This window comes from Carcharhinus amblyrhynchos, chromosome 2, assembly GCF_965287045.1.
Source record: "Carcharhinus amblyrhynchos chromosome 2, sCarAmb.v2.hapA, whole genome shotgun sequence".
Classification (NCBI taxonomy): domain Eukaryota; kingdom Metazoa; phylum Chordata; class Chondrichthyes; order Carcharhiniformes; family Carcharhinidae; genus Carcharhinus; species Carcharhinus amblyrhynchos.
Genome location: NC_137325.1, coordinates 134,081,226 through 134,103,951, shown reverse-complemented (window position 1 = coordinate 134,103,951; position 22,726 = coordinate 134,081,226). Strand labels below are relative to the sequence as shown.

At 45.2% G+C, this 22,726-nt stretch overlaps 1 protein-coding gene across 2 annotated transcripts in view; it reads left to right on the top strand.

The window, feature by feature from the left end:
* dpp6a (dipeptidyl-peptidase 6a) overlaps positions 1-22,726 on the top strand; it is a 961,250-nt gene that overhangs the window by 488,364 nt on the left and 450,160 nt on the right. For both annotated transcript variants that reach the window (XM_080217553.1, XM_080217561.1), the window contains exon 2: positions 13,536-13,650. In XM_080217553.1, coding sequence (XP_080073679.1) covers positions 13,536-13,650 — 115 coding nt within the window. The remainder of the gene's footprint in view (positions 1-13,535; positions 13,651-22,726) is intronic.

The following is a 22,726-nucleotide window of genomic DNA, read 5'->3' as shown; positions in this document are numbered from 1 at the left end:
ATTGAATGGCAGAGCAGACTTGATGGGCCGAGTGGCCTAATTCTGCTCCTATGTCTCATCATTCTATGAGCTAAGCAGCAAAGAGTGGGAAGGAAAGTTTTGAAGGTACGTTTCAGAACCTGGGGCCCGAGGCAGCCGGGGCAGCAGGGCCCAGGCGTGGCAGCTGGGACAGCAGGGCGCAGGTGAGGCAGCTGGGGCAGCAGGGCCCAGGCGAGGCAGCTAAGACAGCAGGGCCCAGGTGAGGCAGTTGGGACAGCAGGGCCCACACGAGGCAGCTGAGGCAGCAGGGCCCAGGCAAGGCAGCTGGGACAGCAGGGCCCATACGAGGCAGCTGGGACAGCAGGGCCCAGGCGAGGCAGCTGAGGCAGCAGGGCCCAGGCAAGGCAGCTGGGACAGCAGGGCCCATACGAGGCAGCTGGGACAGCAGGGCCCATACGAGGCAGCTGGGACAGCAGGGCCCATACGAGGCAGCTGGGACAGCAGGGCCCAGGCGAGGCAGCTGGGACAGCAGGGCCCAGGCGAGGCAGCTGAGGCAGCAGGGCCCAGGCGAGGCAGCTGAGGCAGCAGGGCCCACATGAGGCAGCTGGGGCAGCAGGGCCCAGGCGAGGGGAGAGTGAACAGCAGAGTGAGAGGCACTATAGCAGGGCCCAATGGCTTCGGGGTAAGTGAGTGACTGCCGACAATGTGAGGTGTGGCAGAAGAGTGAGTGTGAGGGGGTGGGGAGAGAGTGTATGAGGAGCTGGGAGAAGTGTGAAGGAGAATGTGGGGTGGGAGAATGTGTGCATGGAGAGAAAGTGCTTCACACTCTTCTTGGTATGGTGACTTGAGGAAGTGAAAGGCGGTATACTGTTTGTATTCCTTTCTGGTAGCTTGATATGGAGTTTACCACACAGAAACAGGCCATTTGGCCCACCCTACCTAGGATTGTGGCTCCTCCCACCTTTGGACAGGGCGAGCTGGTAGAATCACAGCTTTAAAATGTATTTATTAGTGTCACAAGTAGGCTTACATTAACACTGCAATGAAGTTACTGTGAAAATCCTCTCGTTGCCGCACTCCAGCACCTGTTCAGCTACACTGAGCGAGAATTTAGCATGGCCAATTCACCTAACCAGCACATCTTTTGGACTGTGGGAGGAAATCGGAGCACCCGGAGGAAACCCACACAGACACGGAGAGAATGTGCAGACTCCACACAGACAGTGGCCCAAGCTGGGAATTGATCCTGGCTCCCTGGCGCTGTGAGGCAGCAGTGCTAACCACTGTGCCACCGTGCCACCCCAATATGAAAGAAGGGAAGCAATATCCCTCAGTCAGAAATAAGTAAGGATTTCTGTAATTCATGTTTTTAATAGGTTTGATGAAATAATTAAACTGTCGCACAATGAAATCCCAGATGCGCTACAGAATAATGATTCGATGTATCACATTGGATCAAATTAAAATGCCCATTGCTGCTAATACTTTTCGCTTAAAAAGCATAGTTTTTCTGATGTATGGGGACTCGAATGATTACTACATAGGGAAATGATATAGCATTAAAAATGATATGACCAAGACATTATCTCCAAGCTCCTGCGCCTCAAAATTAGTCACTGCAACGCTGAAGCCCAAGGTACTGTATGATTTATGAATAAAGAACAAAGAAAATTACAGCACAGGAACAGGCCCTTTGGCCCTCCAAGCCTGCACCGACCATGCTGCCTGTCTGAACTAAAACCCCCTAACCTCTGGGGACCATATCCTTCTATTCCCATCCTATTCATGCATTTGTCCAGGTGCCCCTTAAAAGTCACTATCGTGTCTTATTAAATGTGCTGTCAACCTTATGACCGTCAATTTCAAATGCACACGGACACCCAAGTTCCTCTTGTCCCGAACCGATTTGCGCCCTTTCTTTTATGTTGCCACTCCATGTTCTTCCAACCAAAATTAATTATTCCGCACTTCTTCGTATTCACCTTCATCCGCCACCTGTTTGCCCATTCCACAAACACTGTGCTCCTCACAGTTCACAATGCTTCCAAGTTTTTATATCATCCGTTCACTCTGAAGATTGTGCTCAGTACATGGGGGTTATTAATATGCATCAGGAAAATAAGGGACATCAATACAAACTTTCCACCAGCCTGAAAGAACATTCAATAACCACCACTCATTGCTTCCAGTTGCTCATCCAGTTCCGCTACAACTTTCCTCACAAGTCTCTTGTGTGGCACGGTATCAAATGCCTTTTGGAAGTCCGTGTGCCCCACATCCCATGGTAGAGATATCAATTACTCGGGGACATGGATTTAAGGTAAAAGGGGGGAAGTTTAAAGGAGATGAGAGGCAAGTTTTCTTTTACACAGAGGGCGGCAAGTGCCTGGAATGCGCTGCCAGAGAAGGTGGTAGAAGCAGATACAGTAGCAAAGTAGCAAACAGGGATCTTGACAGGTACATGAATAGGGAGATATGTGTGGGGACAAGAGGTCTTTTAGTTTAGGAAGGCGTTATGTGTCGGAGCAGATGTGCTGTACTGGTCTTTGTGCTTTGTACATCAACATCATTGCCCTCATTAAATCTCTGTTACCTCTTCAAAAAATTCCAGCAAGGTAGATACAAGTAAGAAATTCACCCAGGCGTTCCTGAATTAACTTTCATTTGTCCATGTGCCTATCCTCTTCCCTCGCTGTTTTTATAGCCTCTCAAATCCTGCCACTCCTGGTGTTTTACGAGCCCTACTGCTTTCCCAGAACTAGGAGTAACCAACCATCAAAGGTGCCGAGAGGAGTCCTCACCCCCTCTTCATAAATGGATGAGCCAAAATTCATAAAATGATTTTTTTTTAATAAAAGGGAAATTTTGCTCGAGAAGGTCAATAATGAAGAGCTTATGGGGACTCAAGCTTTCACACCACTTCAACTTGGATATAAGTTGGTGCATCAAAGGGTAAGATTTGAAATGATCGAGGCAGAATTGAAAAGAAAACAGCCAAGTTTCTAGCCCAAGGTTTGGGATTTCAGTCAATTGACAATGAAACTGGAGAGGAGACAGTCTGCTAATTGCAAGTTGTGGAATGAGCCACATGTCGTACCGTATACTTCAGGCCTTGGAACCTTTTTTCCCAATTTACCAATGAAAAGTAAGAGAGAAAGATGTGAATTTATGTAGCATTTCCCGGGATGTCCCAGGGCACTTCACACCCAGTGGATTGGCCATGCTAAATTGGCCATTAGAGTCAGGGGGATTAGTAGGGTCGATACTTAGGGTTATCAGGATAGATCCTGGGTGGGATTGATGTCGATGCAGACTTAGTGGGCCGAATGGCCTCTTTCTGCACTGTAGGGATTCTATGATTTCTGTGAAGTTTGCTTTGACGTCCAGGCTTTCTTTGAAGGTTGTCTGGTCAGCTACAAGTGTCCTCTTACAGTTGATGATGGCCTAGTGGTATTATCACTGGACTATTAATCCAGAAACTCAGCTAATGTTCTGGGAACCTGGGTTTGAATCCTGCCATGGCAAACGGTGGAACTTGAATTTGATTTTAAAAATCTGGAATTTAGAATCTATTGAAGACCATGAACCAATTGTCAGGAAAACCCATCTTGTTCACTAATGACCTTTTAGGGAAGGAAATCTGCTGTCCTTATCTGGTCTGGCCTACATGTTACTCCAGAGCCACAGCAATGTGGTTGACTCTCAACTGCCCTCCAAGGACAATGAGGAATGGGCAATAAATGCTGGCCAGCCAGCTATGACCATGTCCCACAAATTTAATTCTTCCCTTTTGTATCCTCGTTTTCTTGGAAGCAGTGTTCATCACAGAGCCTCCAATTCTTTTCCAGGACTTCAAAAAACCATCCACACAGTCCAAAGATGTGCAGGTTAGGTGGATTAGCCATGATAAATGTCCCTTTACTGTCAGGGGGACTTGTTAGAATAAATGCATGGAGTTATGGGGATAGGGCCTGGATGGTATTGTGGTTGGTGCAGACTTGATGGGCCAAATGGCCTCCTTTTGCACTGTATGATTCTATGATCCTATGAATTCATTCATTCCCTCAGTTGTTCCTTTCGCCTTGAACCTGTAGGCCTTTAAAACAGGAGCTTAGCATCAACTAACCCTTGCTCTGATCTACCTCATTATTTTACTCCTTTCAGCCGCAGCAGCGTCCTCCACTTGGGACCTATGTCTTTCTTTCCCAAGACTAATTAAAAATAAGATGTGATTCAGATTTTAAAAAAAGCAGGCTTTGTAGTGGCTTCAATTAGTTTGAATGTTAATAGCTTTGCAGCAGAATTCCTCCGCTCAGTGTAAGTGCAAGAACAAGATGGGTACAGCCACTCATAACCTTTGCCTTATTCCTGATTGTGCTTTAATTTGTTGCTCCAGCTTAATTACCCACCGAGGAAAAATCCATTTTGATAATGAGCTGAAGAAATGGCCATTTCATCCAGCAAAGTGCCATAGCCCTGTATCTCAGAGCCAAGAAACGGGTAATTGTCCAATGACAGTGCACACAAAGGATCATCAACCTGTCAGTCAACCAGTGAAAATGGTCTTCAGATCTCCAAACATTATGTTACATGACTACCATTGTTGGAGAAAAGGTTTAAAGGTTCAATTAAAAGGACTATTATCGTCACGGGGGGGAATCATGCAGTGTCACACGGGGGATGCGGAATGCCCAAATCCAGCTACCTTCCCATCTCTGCCTGCAATATATTTTGGATGGGAAGGCCCATGGTTTTGAGTTGATTTGACTTCTTATTATTGTGGGTGATATGGTGGCACTGTGATTAGCACTGCTTCCTCATAACTCCAGGGGCCTGGGTTTCATTCCTGGCTTTGGCGACTGTCTGTGTGGAGTCTGCATGTTCTCCCCATGTCTGCATGGGTTTCAAAGAACAACACAGCACGGGAAATAGGCCCTTCGGCCCAACGATCCCACGCCACCATTTCAGCATCGTGGGTCCCCTTTTCTGCCCATGACCCCTGCCTGCACCTATGGCACTCCACATTGGAAACCAGATTGAGGGGAGGCTAATTTAGGGACAATTTTTTACACCAATCAGCCTAAGAGCACATCTTTGGGGTGTGGGAGGAAACCGGAGCACCCGGAGAAAACCCTCCCACAGTCTGAAAGATATGCTGGTTAGGTGGATTGGCCATACTAAATTTTCCCTCAGCATGTCTGAACAGGCACCAACCGGAGTGTGACGACTAGGGGATTTTCACAGTAACTTCATTGCAGTATTAATGTACGCCTACTTGTGGCACTAATAAGTAAACTTTATTATTATGTTATGGCTCAGCTTAGAAACTCCAAAGTGTTTTATGAAGCTGGTCTGAACCATAAGTATTATACATTGAGTTTGGCTAGGATAAGCATGATATGTTCCACTTCAGGTAGGATTCAAAAGACGCACTTGGCAGCTTTTACCAAACAAAGTTTATTTAAGAATCTAGTTCACGAATACAGAAGGAAAATTAGCATTAATCTTTATCAATTACAAGTGAAAACAAAACACCACAATAATATATAACCCTCAACTAACTTATACATCAGATGTTCTAATCAAACCAATGTTCAAAATCCAATACACTTCAAACAGATTTATCACTACACAGGCTAAAGCTCACATGATACTTGAATTTAGCTCCGTAGGTTGAATGTTGATTTCAAATGACCTTGAAAATTCAGAGCAGTTCATATTCCGATCAGCTCCCCAAAACACTAAATCACAGGTTCTTTACTGCAGCACAGAATACGCCATTCTTTTAGCTAGCTAGTAAAGTTTTCAAAGCAAAACAGGGAGAGAAAGAGTCTTCTTTTCCAGCTTGTTGCTAAGACTGTCTCTAACACTGCAGCCAAAATGAAACTGAAAGCTGAAAAACTTCAATCACCTGATCTGCCCACAGTTTGTTTTCCTCCTTCCAACAATGACATCACCTCTTAAAGGTACACTAACAGTACAACTGTCACAAGTATTGGAATATAGTGAAAAGTATTGCTTCTTGGGTGCTGTACAGACAAAAACAGACAATTCATAGAGTACACAGGGGAGAAGGAGAGGAGAGGATGCAGAATGTAGTATTATAGTCTTAGCTAGGGTGAAGAGAAAGGTCAACTTAATATGAGGTAAGTCCATTCAAAAGTCTGATGGCAGCAGGGAACAAGGTGCTCTTGAGCCACTTAGTACACGATGTCAGACTTTTGAGAATAAATCCAACAAGAAGAAACCTCTTTATCCACAGAGTAGCCAGAATATGGAGCTTACAATCACGCAGGGAATGTAGTTAAGTTGACTAGTATGGATGCTTTTGATTGGGGAGCTCAGTAAACATATGAGAGAAGTGGACAGTGGAGAGGCAATAGCCTAGTGTTATTAATGCTAGACCAATAATCCAGAAGTTCACTTAAGTTCTGATGGACCCAGATTCGAATCCTGCCATGGGACATGGTGGAATTTGAATTATATTTTAAAAAACCTGGAATTAAGAGTCTACCTATGACAATGAAACCATTGTCAATTATTGGAAAAACGCATCTGGTTCACGAATGTCCTTTAGGGAAGGAAATCTGCCGTCCTTACCTGGCCTGGCCTACATGTGACTCCAGAGCCACAGCGAAGAGGTTGACTCTCAGTTGCCCTTGAAAGGCAACTAGGGATGGGTAATAAATGCTGGCCAGCCAGCGACGCCCATGTTCCATGAATGAATGAAAAAACAATATGTTGATGGGATTAGATGGGGAAGCTGAAAGGAGACGTGTGTGGAGCATATCAGCCTTGATCTGAAGCACTTGACTCAGTCTTCAGCCCGAAGTGCTGAGTGGATGGTCCATCTCAGCCCTCTCCAAAGGTCCGCAGCACCAGGGGTGCCAGTCCTCAGCGTCTTTCTGTGTTGTAAATAAAATATCATACAATGTAACATTACACAGCTGTCAAAAAATAATTTAGAAACTTCCGCGCATCAGTGAACGGGCCTCTAATAAATCTAACATAGGAGCTCAGTGATCAAAGCACTAGCCATCTTGTGATTCATTTCCTAACTCTCCTCAAATGGGCTAAGAAATAGTGCTCCACCTGAAGTGGTAATGCATCGTGCTTTTCACTCCCTGAGTAAATCACTACTCTCAAAGTGATTCAGTGCCTGCCTCAGGTTTTGTTTTGGTTGAAATGCCAATAGTCTTAGCATGTATGGCATGCGTCAGAACCATGAGGACTATCATCTGTGATTATCTCCCGGCCCGCGTGACCTGTTTCCGAGGTGGTGCAATTATAAACTTTAAATTAATAAACTCAAAAGATAGCAAAAATCCCACTTCCCAAGCTGACATGACAAGATTACAGCTCAGTTAATTCCTCTCCTCCTGCTTTGCCTACCCCAGTCTAACCCCAGCATCTCCACATCATTCTCCTATTTCAGAGACAGGCTTCGTTTGATGTAACGGGAGATCTCAAAAGGATCCCGAGATATGAATCAGCAGCAACATTATTTGGGGAGATGGAGACAGCTTTTAGCATCTGGTCAAACATGGGCAAGGAAACCTCCTGCTGATTGCCATCTATCCCCCCATGGCGCTCCCCTCACCTCTGCTCTCAGCTGATGGATTAGTACTCCTCCATGTTGGACAACAGTTGGGGGAATCTCTGAGGATGGGAAGCATTCAAAATGTACTCTGGGTGGGGGATTTCAATGCCCAACACCAAGAGTGGCTCAATAGCACCACCACAGACTGAGCTGGCTAGGCTCTAAAGGACTTGTTAGCTCCTACAGTGGGTATGTGATAGGTGATGAGGGAACCAACATGAGGGGAAACCTACTTGACCTTGTCCTCATCAGTCTATTGCTCACTGCTGCCTCTGTCCTGTACAGCCCTGGTAGGAGTGCGTCCGTACCTCTGGATACAAAGTCCCGTTTCCACATTAAGATACCCACCAGCATGTTGTGTGACACCACTACTCTGCTAAAAGGGACAGATTTTGAACAAATCTAGATTAGGCATCCATGAGGCACTGCGCAGAACTGTACTCAGCCAAAATCTTTCACCTCGTGGCCCAGCATGGTGGTGGACAATTAAACAACTCACTGGAGGACGAGGCTTCACAAGTGTCCTCGTCCTCAATGAGAGAAGAGCCCAGCGCATCACCACAAAATGCTGAAGCATTTGCAACAACCTTCAGCCAGGAGTGCTGAGTCAATGATCCATCTCGGCCTCCTCCTGAGGATCCCAGCATCACAGATGTCAGTCATCAGCCAATTCGACTCATTCCACATGATATCAAGAAACAGCTGAAAGTGTAGGACACTGCGAAAGGTTATATTCCAGCAATATTACTGAAGACTTGTGCTCCAGAAAATACTACACCCCAAGCCAAGCTGTTCCAGTCCAGCTACAACACCGGCGTCTAATCGACAATGTGGAAAATGGCTCAGGCGATCCTTGACGTCAAGGCAGCATTTGACTGAGTGTGACCTCCAACTAGAAGGACCAAGAGCAGCAGATAGATGGGAACACCACCACCTGGAAGTTCCCCTCCAAGCCGCTCACCATGGAACTCCTTCTCCATTCTTTCACCGTCGCTGGATCAAACATCCTTCCTAACTGCACTGTGGGTGTACCTACACCAGATGGACTGCAGCAGTTGAAGAAGATGGCCCACCACCACCTTCTCAAGGATATTTAGGGATGGACAGTAAAAATATTGGCCATGAAAGAATGAGAAAGGGAATGTGGTCATTAGATTACATCATTCCAAAGCACGTTTTTGCGCATCGTACTTTATACTGTGGTGTTCCTTGGCTCCAGAAAGTGTACTTTGGGAAATTGGGCATGCAGATGCCAGAGCCTGGCACGGGGGCATGAGGGACCTGAGGGGGGGTGGGTGGAAGGGCTGAGTTTGACATGGGGGCATGAGACATAATGACTTCAATCAGGCCATTGAGGTTGGCCTATCGGAGAATGAACTCTCTGATTAAGGATCCAATTGATGGGCCAATCAGGGAGTCTTTTCCTTGTATTTAGCTGGGAGTGTCAGTTCCTCTGACACCCCCAGAAATAGTTTGCTAACTATTAGCCCTCTGCGTACTGCTGTTAAGAGTTTGTAAATAAAAGGATTTTGGTGAAGGGATTTCTGCCTCCGAAGACTTACTATACATCAGGGGTGATAGGGGAGGAAGGAAGGGTAGAAGAAGGCATAGGGAATATAAATGATACAGGGGCTGGGAGGGTGGCATGAGATGGTATGGATGGAGCATGGGATATACTTGGATGGTGAAGGGGTGTGAAGGATGAGTTTCAAGGTGAGCCTTTTAAGCAGTCCACTTCAGTAGCTGGCTGCCCCTATGGTTCCCATGGCATCACTTCTTCCTGGGTCAGCTGGCCAGCTTCCTGCTCGCGCCCGGCCTCCTACCCCACCAGCAGTGAAGATCCTGCCTCAGCGGGCACTCTCTTCCCAGACAGGCAGGCCAGCCAAGCAAGGAGTTTCCCTGGCTCCTCCTACCCGCTGCAAGGATTTAGGCCGCTATCCCAACCGGCTTATTCCGAAAATAGCTCAGCGGCTTCAAGATGTTTAAAAGAAAGCATTTTGTTTCTCCTTCCACCGTCTCCAACTGTAACTGATTCTTCTGTACGATCTCACTCTGGCGAGGCTGCTTGTTTCTCACCCTTTCTTTGTTTCTGCAACATTTCAGCTTCTGAACCCCCAGCACCTAGTTTATCACCGCTTAATTTATCTGCCTTCCTCTGTCTCAATAGTGCCCCTGACCTGTGGCCCTTGACCCCTCCCCTCCATTTTATTTTATTCATGTGTGGGACATATTTATGCTTCTCAATATAAAAAAAAACTGACTTGATGGACCTTGGGTGGCAGGCTGGCACAGTGGTTAGTACTGCTGCCTGACAGAACCTGAGACCTGGGTTCAATCCCAACCTTGGGCCACTACCTGTGCAAAGTTTACACTTTCTCCTTGTGTCTGCGTGGGTTTCCTCCTGGTAATGCAGTTTCCTCTCACAGTCCAAAGATGTACAGATTAGGTTGATTGGCCATGCTAAATTGACCCTAGTGTCAGGGCGATTAGGAGAGTAAATGTGTGGGGTTATGGGAATAGGGCCTGGGTGGGGCTGTGGTAAGTACAGACTTGATGGGCTGAATGGCCTCTTTTTGTGTTCTATTAGCTGGCATGCTGTCTTCAAAGTGCGCCCACCAAAAGTCTGCTTGTTTAAACATAGAGAAGAGCGAGCAAAATGCAATGGTACTGTTTGAGATGCTTCCATCGGTATTGTCAGATGCAGCTCATCAGGAGACTGTGTTAACAGTGAAAATAATGGCCTTTTAAGCAGCATGTAAGGGTTGAGTAAAATAGTGTATCTGTTTTTCTCTAATTCACACAGTCAGACTTTCTGATAGATTATAACCTCCAATATACATTAACGCGTTGGTTCCTTCTTTAAGGTGACCCTTTATAGTACACCTCTCTTTTAAAACTAATAATAAAGACACACAGTACACACAGTATATAATATTAACAGTGTAAAAATGATGGCAAATGCATTGCCAGCACATTTTAGAGGTTATTTCACTCACCATACATCCCATTAAACTCTTGCAGCTAGGTTAAATGTAATAGTATCTTGGGACACTGGAGACAATGGAGACACATGATGTATTCTTCCGAGTTCAGCAAAGGTCAGGAACAAAGCAGCCATAATAATGGGACCATTTAATTTTGACTGCTAAAATTATACTGTTTTACATTGAGTATTAAGGCAAGCTGCAAAGAACTGGTTGTTTGAAGGTGCAGTTTGATAAAGCTGATCAAGGCAAAGGGACACTTCACTAATCTTGGGCAATTCAAATGGTGATTCCTGCTTGTGCATCTTTGCTTATGTGTGTGTGTGTGTGTGTGTGTGTGTGTGTAAGTGTGGGCGCATGGATATCAGATGAGGAACGAATCAGGCCCATCAGCACTTCTCCCACCATTCAATTCAAAGAATGATACAGTGGAGAAGGAGGCCATTTGGCCCATTGAGTCTGCACCACAAATCACTCCCAGGCCCTATTCCCATAACCCCATGCATTTCCCCAAACTAGCCCCCCCGACACTAAGGGGCAATTCCCTGTTACTAATATCCACCCAGGCTTACCCGTAAAAAAATGGCCACTTGACTGCCATTATCGCAGCCTAAGCCAACACCACCAATAGAGATGGAACAACTAAAGGGAGAGCGCAGGATTTGATTTTGATTCAAAATTGTCATACATATATAAGACAAAGCATACCGTTCATAGAGATGAAAAGGAGAGAGTGCAGAATGCAGTGATACAGTCATAGCCACGGTGTACAGAAAGATCAACTTAATGAGAGGGCGGTCCATTCAAAAGTCTGATGGAAGAGTTTGAATTAAAGGATGGTTAGAAAGTTTAAAAGAGTTAAGATGAAGTTTTAGAAACACAGAACGAGAGTGAAAGATAGAGTTTGAAGGTATGCTGGGCCCAGCTTGCAAGAAGTTGCATCGCTCCAGCACCGTCTTGGAAATAAAAGGGAAGAGGGAACAGATAACATGACGTATATTTTGCTGATAACAAGGGTGGGAGACGTTGACCTGTTACAAGTTTGGGTGCCGAGATTCAGTCATGCACACTCAGAGTGTGCCCTGAATTGATCGGCCCAAATCAGCCATGGAAGTGCATCTACAAGCCCCACCTGCGCACTTCCGTGAGCTGCCAACCACAGGCAGTGCCCCCACTGCCAAGTCATCCGAACGACATTCCTGCTTGCTGCATCCAGCAATGGTGCTTAGCCAAGTCCCAGGAAGGGGCATTCGGAGCCGGCTGATGGGGGATAATGGATGGCGGAGGTCATGGCAACTCCTACCAGTCACTTCCTGCTCCCTCTGTCTCCACAGGAGCTGATAAAGAATCAGCAGCATGGTCCTTCAACATGTATCCCACCCCTCACTGACATACACAAGGGGGCTAATACATGCATTGACTTCTGCTTGGGATAATGAAGAAAATGGCCCCACAAATTTAGCAGTTGACTCTCATAGTCCACTCACTGTAAAATTGGTACACTGTTGTTGATTACATCAAATTGAACATTTGCATAGAAACATAAAAGATAGGAGCAGGAGGAGGCCATTCAGCCCTTTGAGCCTGCTCCGCCATTCATTACGATCATGGCCGATCATCCACCTCAATAGCCTAATCCTGCTTTCTCTCCATAACCTTTGATCCCATTCACCCCTAAAGCTATATCCAGCCACCTCTTGAATACATTCAATGTTTTGGCATCAACTACTTCCTGTGGTAATGAATTCCATAGGCTCACCACTCTTTGGGTGAAAAAATATCTCCTCATCTCCATCCTAAATGGTCCATCCCGAATCCCCAGACTGTGACCCCTGGTTCTGGACACCCCTACCAATGGGAGCATCCTTCCTGCATCTATCCTGTCTACTTAGGATTTTATAAGTTTCTATGAGATTCCCCCTCATTCATTTGAACTCCAGAGAAAACAATCCTAACCTAGTCAATCTCTCCTCGTACATCGGTCCCACCATCCCCAGAATCAGCCTGGTAAACCTTCACTGCACTCCCTCGAGAGCAAGAACGTCCTTCCTCAGAAAAGGAGACCAAAACTGCACACAAAATTCGAGGTGTGGCCTCACCAAGGCTCTGTATAATTGCAACAACACATCCCTGCTCTTATACTTGAAATCTCTCGCAATGAAGGCCAACATGCCATTTGCTTTCTTTACCGCCTGCTGCACCTGCGTGCTTACCTTCAGAGTCTGGTGCACAAGGACACCCAGGTCCCGCTGCACACTCCCCTCTCCCAATTTACAGCCATTCAGGTAGTAATCTGCCTTCTTGTTTTTGCTTCCAAAGTGAATAACCTCACACTTATCCAAATTATACTGCATCTGCCATTGATTAGCCCACTCACCCAACCTGTCCAGATCATTCTGAAGGATCTCAGCATCCGCATCACAGTTCATCCTCCCACCCAACTTGGTATCATCTGCAAACCTTGAGATGTTACATTTTGTTCCCTCATCCAAATCAATGATTAAAGTTAGTTTATTTATTCGTCACAAGTGAGCTAACATTCACACTGCAATGAAGCTAATGTGAAAATCCCCTAGTTGCCACAGTCCGATGCCTGTTCGGGTACACTGAGGGGGAATTTAGCATGGCCAGTTCACCTAACCTGCACATCTTTTCGGCTGTGGATGGAAACCAGAGCACTCGGAGGAAACCCATGTAGACACAGGGAGAATTTGCGAACTGCACACAGACAGTGACCCAAGCCGGGAATTGAACCTGGGTCCCTGGCACTGTGAGGCAGCAGTGCTAACCACTGTGCCAACGTATCACCCTATATATATTGTGATTGGCTGAGGTCCCAGTTTACCGAGTGTCTCTGTGTTTTTAAGTACATTTATATATAATGACTGCAGTTTTAAATCATGTCATAATCTGGTCCAAATATATGATGCATGTGTTTGGCTGTTAATTGATAATCCTATTTCTTTCTGCAGGAGCTGGTGGGCAGTAACCCTCCTCAGAGAAACTGGAAAGGGATAGCAATCGCACTCCTCGTTATCCTGGTCATCTGCTCGCTGATTGTAACCTCGGTTATCCTCCTGACTGAACGTAAGCAGCGTCAATATTTAATTTGTCTGTGAGAAGCATAATGGTTTGGAGCCAAAATGTTGGAGCCACAAAATCGTCATTGCTTAAATGAGGTTGGGTGTCCAAATTGGGAGGAGCATGTACTTGAAGCATCACCACGTTCAAGGATATGGCACAGGGGATTTTTGCGGTAACTTCATTGCAGCGTTAATGTAAGCCTACTTGTGACACTAATAAATAAACAAGTGCTGGAAAATGGGATGAGTGCGATTATAATGGTAGTTACGGTTAGTGCAAGCTCAATGGGCCTTTTCTGCGCTCTGTGCCTCGATTACTTTCTGGGCAGGATTTCACGGCCTCACTCGAGTGAGCTGGAAATTCCCGCCCAAAATCAACAGACATTCCCGTTATCTGCCGTTCACCTGCTCTGATTCCGTGGCGGGCGCGGGGGTAAAATTCCGGCATGTGACCCCTATGCCAGTCATTATTAGTTTCTTCTACATTCCATTGAGTTGGCCAGGCAGGCCTTGGTTCAACATCTGATCCAAAAGAAAGGAATGTGGGCGGCACAGTGGTTAGCACTGCTGCTTCACAGCTCCAGGGACCGGGGTTCGATTCTTGGCTTGGGTCACTGTCTGTGTGGAATCTGTACATTCTCCCCATGTCTGCATGGGTTTCCCCCCAATGCTCCGAATTCCTCCCACAGTCCAAAGATGTGCAAGTTAGGTTGATTGGCCATGCTAAAATTTCCCCTTTGAGTCCTGAGATGCGTAGGTTAGAGGGATTAGCAGGGTAAGTATGTAAGGATATGGGGGTAGGGCCTGGGTGGGATTGTGGTCAGTGCAGACTCAATGGGACAAATGGCCTCTTTCTGCACTGTAGGGGATTCTATGAAAGCAACCACGCAATGTGGGCAACAGCGCCTCAGTACCTCACTGGATCATCAGCCTTGGTTACATCCACCAAATTCCTGCCCTCAAAACTTCACCCAGGGGCATGATTACCATTACTGAGGTCGAATAATAGGATTCCTACATTAGAAAGAAGCCATTCAGCCCATCAAGTCTGCGCTGACTCTTCAACAGAGCATCTCATCTAGACCTTATCCCCACGTATTTACCTGCTGATCTTCCTAATCTGATGCACCAAGGGGCAATTTACCATGGCCAATCCATCTAACCTGCACATCCTTGGACTATGGGAGGAAACCGGAGCACCCGGAGGAAACCCATGCAGACACGGGAAGACCGTGCGAGCTCCACACAGATGGTCACCCAATCTGGGAAACGACCCCGAATCCCTGGCGCCATGATGCAGCACTGGCAACTGTTGTGCCATCGTGCTACCCAAAATGCTAACAGGACCCCCAGCTTGCTGTCAACTGAGTTACACTGTAGATTCAGACTCTAATTTCTGTTTATTCTGGTACCTGTTTAAAAAAAAATCGGGACTTTATGTTTGATCTGCAGATTACAAGGCTGAGAGAAATGTTGTCTTCAATTTTAGACAGTAGCATAACACAGGTTAACAGAACAATGGAAAAGAGCACAATAGCATACTCATCTCGCCATGTATTTACACCCCCAGCAATAGTTGGCGAGGGTTTTAGCAAGATCCTTTTGTCACATTAATGGATCGTATCATTACAGTGTTAGCAAAACAAAAAGCAGGCAAGGCAGTGCGAAGCTCAAATTGTTTTGCTTTGCAAATTAGATTCAACAGTACGCAAGTAAACAATGACTGAGAGACAATCTAACTTTTGAGCAGAGAAACAAAATCTTCACACTTGCTTTCCAAAAATAGATGCCATCATCACCCTGACCCTACCAAATTAAATTTCAGTACCTTCTCTGGTTGTTTAAAAAACATAAGGTCAAGGGCGCCTTTGGAGTAATGGCCTTCTCGGAAAGTACCTGTTCCAGATCTTTGCACGTCATTTAAAATAAGCAGGTCAATCGTGTTCCTCAATTAAAATTAATTCATCCTTCATGGTATAAAACGCAGATTTACAGCCCTGTGTTACTTGGTTCTCAATGTTAAAGGTTTGTCGACTGTGTATTTGTATATCGCAAGTAACCTCCTACGCGTTTGATGTACCATCTGCATTTTCCTTCTGCCATCCCCACCCCAATTATCTTTCAAGCAGATTTTGTTTTGAAAGAACTGATATTATTGAAGACAGTTTGGAAACTCAAACATTCGTAGAAAAGTAGCGAGTGAAATTAGAAGGCAGGCAAAAATAAGGTGAGCATCGGCAAGGCTTAGAAGGAGGGTTAATGCAAAAAGCGTCATGAGAACTTCACCTGAATGCATATAGCATTCGCAACAAGGTAGATGATTTAAAGGCACAAGTGGTTGTAAACGGGTATGATCTAATTGCCATCAGGGAATCATGTCTGCAGGGTGTCTGAAGACTGAAAATTGAATATTTAAGGATATTTAAGGGAGAAATTTAATTATTTAAGAATATTTAAGGTTGAACATTTCGGGAGGACAGGCGGAAAGGAGAAGGAGGTGGAGTTGTGCTGATAAAATGGAATGGGATCAGTGCAATCTTGAGGGAGGATCTCAGATTGAAAGGGACAAAATGTGGATCTGATTGGGTGGAGCTAAGAAGCAGTAAGGGACAGCAAACATTGGCAGGAGTTGTTTATCGGCCACCAGACAGCAGTGGCCGCGTGGGGCATTGATATTAACCAGGAGATGTAGCATGGGTAACACAGTAATCATTGGTGTAAATAGACCTGGTAAATCTAATGAGGGAGGAATTTCTGGGGTGTGGCAAGGATGATTTTCTAAAGCAGTGGGGCGAGGAACCAACTGGAGAAGAGGCTAATTTAGATCTAGTATTGTGTACTGAGAAAGGGCTATTAATAATCTTGTTCTAAAAGAACTTTTAGGGATGAGTAACCATAATATGATGAAATTTTCCATTATGTTTGAAAGTGAGGTAGTTCGATCTGAAGCCAGGATGTTAAATATGAACAGAGGAAATTGTGAAGATATGCGGGGCAAATTAGCTGAAGAGGATTTGGGGAAATTTGTTCAATGATATGATGGATTTGAATTGAGTTATTATTGTCATGCAAAGGTACGATGGATTTGGTTTGATTTATTATTTGTGTACAGTAAAAAATGTTGTTTCTTGTGTGCTATACAGACAAAGCATACCATTCATAGAGCAGGAAACAACAGAGTGCAGAATGCAGTGTTTCAGTTACAGATAGGGTGTAGAGAAAGGTCAAGATTGTATAAGGCAGGTCCATTCAAAAGTCTGACGTCAGCAGGGAAGAAGCTGTTCTTGAAACAGTTGTTACGTGTTCCCAGACTTTTGTACCCTTTTCCCGACAGAAGAAGGTGGAAGAGAGACTGTCCGGGGCACATGGGGTCCTTGATCATGCTGGCTATTTTCCCGAGGCAGCAGGAAGTGTAGACAGAGTCAATGAATGGTATACAGGCGTGGATAGTTTTAAAAGAATTACTATATATTTAACAGCAAATATATTATTCCTTCAAGACAGAAAAACCTACAATGAATAGCCAGCCAACCATGGCTAATAAAGGAACTTAAGGATTACTTAAGATTAAAAGCAAAAGTCTATAAATTTGTCACAGATCGTAGTAACACTGAGGATTGGGAACAGTTTAGAATACAGCAAAGGAGGACCTAGAAACTGATAAAGAAAAGGGGAATCAAAACTAGCAAAATAAACACAGAAATTGTGAACACTTCCAGAGGTACATAAAAAGGAATCAGGAGAGCCGACAGAAGGCCCTGCATACTGAAGAAGCAGCAGACTGCCCTTCATATTAGATGTTAGGCAGAATGTCCCAGTTCCTTAATCTTAAAATGAAAATACCCTTAGAGCCTAGAGGCCATTTTGGAGGGAGAGGATCCCAACCACTGGATGGCCTACAGCTCAAGGCAAGCAGACAGGGAGAGACTCTAAGCTTGTCTGGAGAACTGGCTAACCCCAAGCTCCATTATCCCACTCTCTGTTATCCCCACACTCCATTATTCTCACTCTCCATTATCTGTATTCTCCACTAACCTCACTCTTCGTTATCCCCACTATCTCTTATCCTCACTCTCCGTTATCCTCACTCTCCGTTATCCTCACTCTCCGTTATCCTCACTCTCCACTAACCTCACTCTTCGTTATCCTCACTCTCCGTTATCCTCACTCTCCGTTATCCTCACTCTCCATTATCCTCACTCTTCGTTATCCTCACTATCTCTTATCCTCACTCTCCGTTATCCTCACTCTCCGTTATCCTCACTCTCCGTTATCCTCACCCTCCGATATCCTCACCCTCCGTTATCCTCACCCTCCGTTATCCTCACCCTCCGTTATCCTCACCCTCCACTATCCTCACTCTCCGTTATCCTCACCCTCCGTTATCCTCACCCTCCGTTATCCTCACTCTTCGTTATCCTCACTATCTCTTATCCTCACTCTCCGTTATCCTCACTCTCCGTTATCCTCGCTCTCCGTTATCCTCACTCTGTGTTATCTTCACTCTCCGTTATCCTCACTCTCCGTTATCCTCACTCTCCGTTATCCTCACTCTCCGTTATCCTCACTCTCCGTTATCCTCATTCTATTTATCCTCACTCTCCGTTATCCTCATTCTATTTATCCTCACTCTGTGTTATCTTCGCTCTCCGTTATCCTCGCTCTCCGTTATCCTCACTCTGTGTTATCCTCATTCTATTTATCTTCCCTCTCCGTTATCTTCCCTCTCCGTTATCCTCACTCTCCGTTATCCTCACTCTCCGTTATCCTCACTCTCCTTCATTTCCTCTCTCCATTATCCATGCACATGCTTGTGTTTGCGCCGTGATGTGCTGGGGTTGGCCGTACATTTGAACGTTCTCTTTCCTTTGCTGATTGCTGTAAATTGAGATTCAACGTGTTCACCCTTTCCCAAGAACATTCTTCCGCTTCTTTCCGTTCTAATTCCGACCACTGCCTGCCTCAATCAATGCCTTTCTGAACACTGCTGACTTGAGACACAGCAGGGAAAAGACAAAATTTCTATTTTAGGAATGCAGTCAGCTTTTTTTCTCAGTGTGCTCTTCACACTTTGAGACGAGTGACGGAATCCTTGACATCCTTAAAATGGAATTCAAGGACAGGATAACTTGGCTTTGTTCACACAGTCTGATGATGCGATCTGCACCCAGAACACACAGCAAGAATTAGTCAGTGATGTTCTTATACTGCATCAACACCTTCAACCTTCGGTTGTAATTTTTTTTTGCAATTTCTATTTCAACCATGTTCTGTTGTACAAGGCGCATCAAAGATTAACTCCCTTGTTCATTCACACCACATAATCTGCGCTCCCTGCCATGCTGGAGTAGACACACAGTTTGACCTACATTTTTCCTTCCTTGAGAAAGATCTTTGCACCTGTATCTTAATACAATGAAGAGGATTTTTTTTTTCCAAACTACTGCTAAAGAGGAGAAGCAGGAATAGCAAAAACAAATGTGTGGTGAGAAGTATTCAGTTCCCATAGCTGCAAATTGTTCTTTCAAGTCCCTCTGTCCAATATTTTAACCAGCTGTTAAAGCACTTCACTTCTCGGTCTGTTGTCGGTGCAGGCTTAACGGGCCAAATGGCCTCCTTCTGCACTGTAGGGAATCGATTTCATTTACTAGAATCGTAGAATCCCTAAGTGCAGAAGGAAGCCATTCGGCCCATCAAACTGAACGCAAACTCACCCAGCCCCTATTCCCACAGCCCCACATATTTACCCTGTTAATTCCCTCATGCTAGGGACAATTTAGCACGGCCAATCAACCAAATCCACACATCTTTTGACTGTGGGAGGAAACCGGAGCACCCGGAGGAAACCCACACAGACACGAGGAGAATGTGCAAACTGCAGACAGACAGTGACGAGAAGCTGGAATTGAACCAAAGTCCCTGGCACTGTGAGGCAGCAGTGCCACCATGCTGACTCCCTTTATCTCAAAGCTTGTGGTCAGCAAATCTATCTTGTCTTCCCCAAAGCAATGGCTTCATGGAATCATAGAATAGATAAATGGTTTAGAAGCACCTCAAACAGATATGATTATCCACTCATCATTATCACTAATTGTTCGCCAATATTTTTTAAACATAGAGTTCTTGCACTTTACATTTTGTTTGCAATAGAGTGTAATATGGATGCCATGTTTATTTATTTATTGTCACAAGCAGGCTTACATTAACATTGCAATGAAGTTACTATGAAAGTCCCCTAGTTGCCACACTCTGGCGCCTGTTTGGGTACACTGAGGGAGAATTTAACATGGCAAATTTAACATGGCCTAACCAGCACATCTTTTGGACTGTGGGAGGAAACCGGAGCACCCGGAGGAAGTCCACGCAAACAAGGGGAGAATGTGTAGACTCCCCACAGACAGTTACCCAAGCTAGGAATCGAACCTGGATCCCTGGTGCTGTGAGGCAGCAATGCTAACCACTGTGCCACCGTGCTGCTCTCATGTACAGAGGGATGAGAAATTTGATTTAATTTATTGTTGTGACATTTTAGGATACAGTGAAGGGCATTGTTCCTTACTTGCTTTACAGACAAAGCATACCGTTCATAGACAACATAGAGAAGGAAAGGAGAGACTGCTGAATATAAGGGTTACAGTCATAGTTAGGATGCAGAGTAGATCAACTTAATACAAGGTAGGTCCATTCTACAGTCTGATGGCAGCAGGGAAGAAGTTGTTTTGAGTCGGTTGGTACAAACTCGCAGACTTTTGTATCGTTTTCCCAATTGAAGAAGGTGGAAGAGAGAATGTCAAAGGTGCATGAGGCCCTTCATTATACTGGCTGCTTTTCCAAGGCAGCAGGAAATGCAAACTTCCTAGATGGCAATGGATGGGAGGCAGGTTTGCATGATGGCCTGGGCTACGTCCACAACCTTTTATTGATTCTGCCGGTCTTGGACAGAGCAGGAGCCATACCATGCTGTGACACAACCAGAAAGAATGCTTTCTATGGTGCATCTGTGAAAGTTGGTGAGAGTGGTAGCTGACATGCCAAATTTCTTTAGCCTCCTGAGAAAATAGAGGTGTTGGTGGGCTTTCTTAACTATAGTGTCAGCATGGGGGGACCAGGACTGGTTGTTGGTGATCTGGACACTTAGAAATAAAGCTGTCAACCATGCTGCAGCAAGACATTCAAATATGACATAGGAATTAAGAAATTATAGGTGTTAAGAAAGGTTAACCAGGCTGGGTCTCTTTTCTCCAGAGACAGAAGGTTAAGGGATATCCTCTTAGAGATCTTTGTAATTGCACTCTCTTGTGGTCCTTTGTGAATGTGTGTATCTATATAAACAAACCAGAATAAACCGGTTTCAGCTGAACTGTCAGCAGTGATGTTCCTGATCTGCAAAGATACGACAATCTTTAAGATCACAATGATTTTATTGGTTGCAAATGGAAGGAGAGTAAAACTGAGGCCAACGGATAAAAGATACACATTAATAAATCCTATCGGGAATTCAAAAGACTTTTATTTGCCTTGTGAGTGGTTTGATTGTGATGTCATTCGCTTCCACAAGGAGCAGTTCATGTGACCACCATGAATACACCTAAGGGGAAGCCTGATAAACACAAAATAGAAAGGGATAGTCTCATAAACTAATGTGAAGACAGGTAGCAGGATACGCAAAACTGGCATGTACCAGTTGGATTGAATGCTTCTTTCTGTGCCGTCCATTCTATGTAATTCTATGTTGAAGCTGACAAATACTTTGCACACAAGGATAAGACTGATTATAATATCTACCATATTCTGGGAATAGAATACATAATGTTCTTCTGGGGCATAATGGCAGCACAATGATTAGCACTGCTGCCTCACAGTGCCCGGGTCCTGGTTCAATTCCAACTTTGATTGTTATTGTGGACTTTGCACGTTCTCCCTGTGTCTGTGTGGGTTTCCTCCGGGTGCCCTGACTCCCTCCCTCAGGCCAAAGTTGTGTGGATTAGGTGGGCTGGCCATGATAAATTGCCCCTTAGTGCCCAGAGATGTGTACGTTAGCTTGATCAGCCATGGTCAATACGAAACAGAAGGGTAATCTGTCTATTCTTATTTGTCTTATTAATAGCTATGGATGGAGCCTAGGTAGGGAGAGAACCTAAAACCACAATGATGGAGGAACATTACTTCACATTCATTTGGTGGTCAAAAGGGTCAAGAACTGGCTCGAGCATTTCAGAGGAAGCACAGAGGTGGAAATGGAATGATTTTAGATCCAGGGAGTTCAGCCTAGGGAAAACAGCCGATCCAGAGAAATTCTTTCTGTTGCAAATACTCATTTCAGGGAGAGGGATTGCGACTCTTTGACTTTCTCAGGAGTGCTTCCATTTCAGGTTAGACGGCTCCACTGATGGGTTGGTGGTTTTATCTGATCAGAAACCAAGCCAGTGCAGAACCGAAAGGGTTTGCTCTGTGGCAGGTGCTGAGTTGGCTCATGGTAACAAGCATGGTGATAAGATTGCTGCTTTTGGCACCAGTTCGATGGCTTTAATTAAATTAGTTCTTGCTGTGCCAAGAGCAGGCAATGGCATCTTTGATGTTAATAGGAACTGTAACCAGAACTGGAACCCATGCAGAGCTGAGGTTCGGAAGACTTATTAAAGTTCCCACTTCCAATTGCTGTCTCTGGACCTTGCTTGTAATGCACGTAAGTGGATGTTAACCCAGAAATTGCAGGTACAAGTTCCTCATCCAGCTGGACCCTCCAGCATGATACAGAGTATGTATCACACTGTCTTAAACAAAGAACAAAGAACAACCCAGCATGGGAAACAGGCCCTTCGGCCCAACGAGCCCGTGCCGCCGCATCCTCCTACATCTACCCTGCCCTGTGTTTATGTGAGTGGAACCCCTAATGTAGCCAGATTCAGGGGAGAATAGTGTAGGGACAATTTGGTACACCAATCAGCCTAAGAGCACATCTTTGGGGTGTGGGAGGAAACCGGAGCACCCGGAGGAAACCCACGCAACCACAGGGAGAATGCGCAAACTCCCGCAGACACAGGCCCAAATCCATGTATCTGCACAGCTAGCAGTGATAG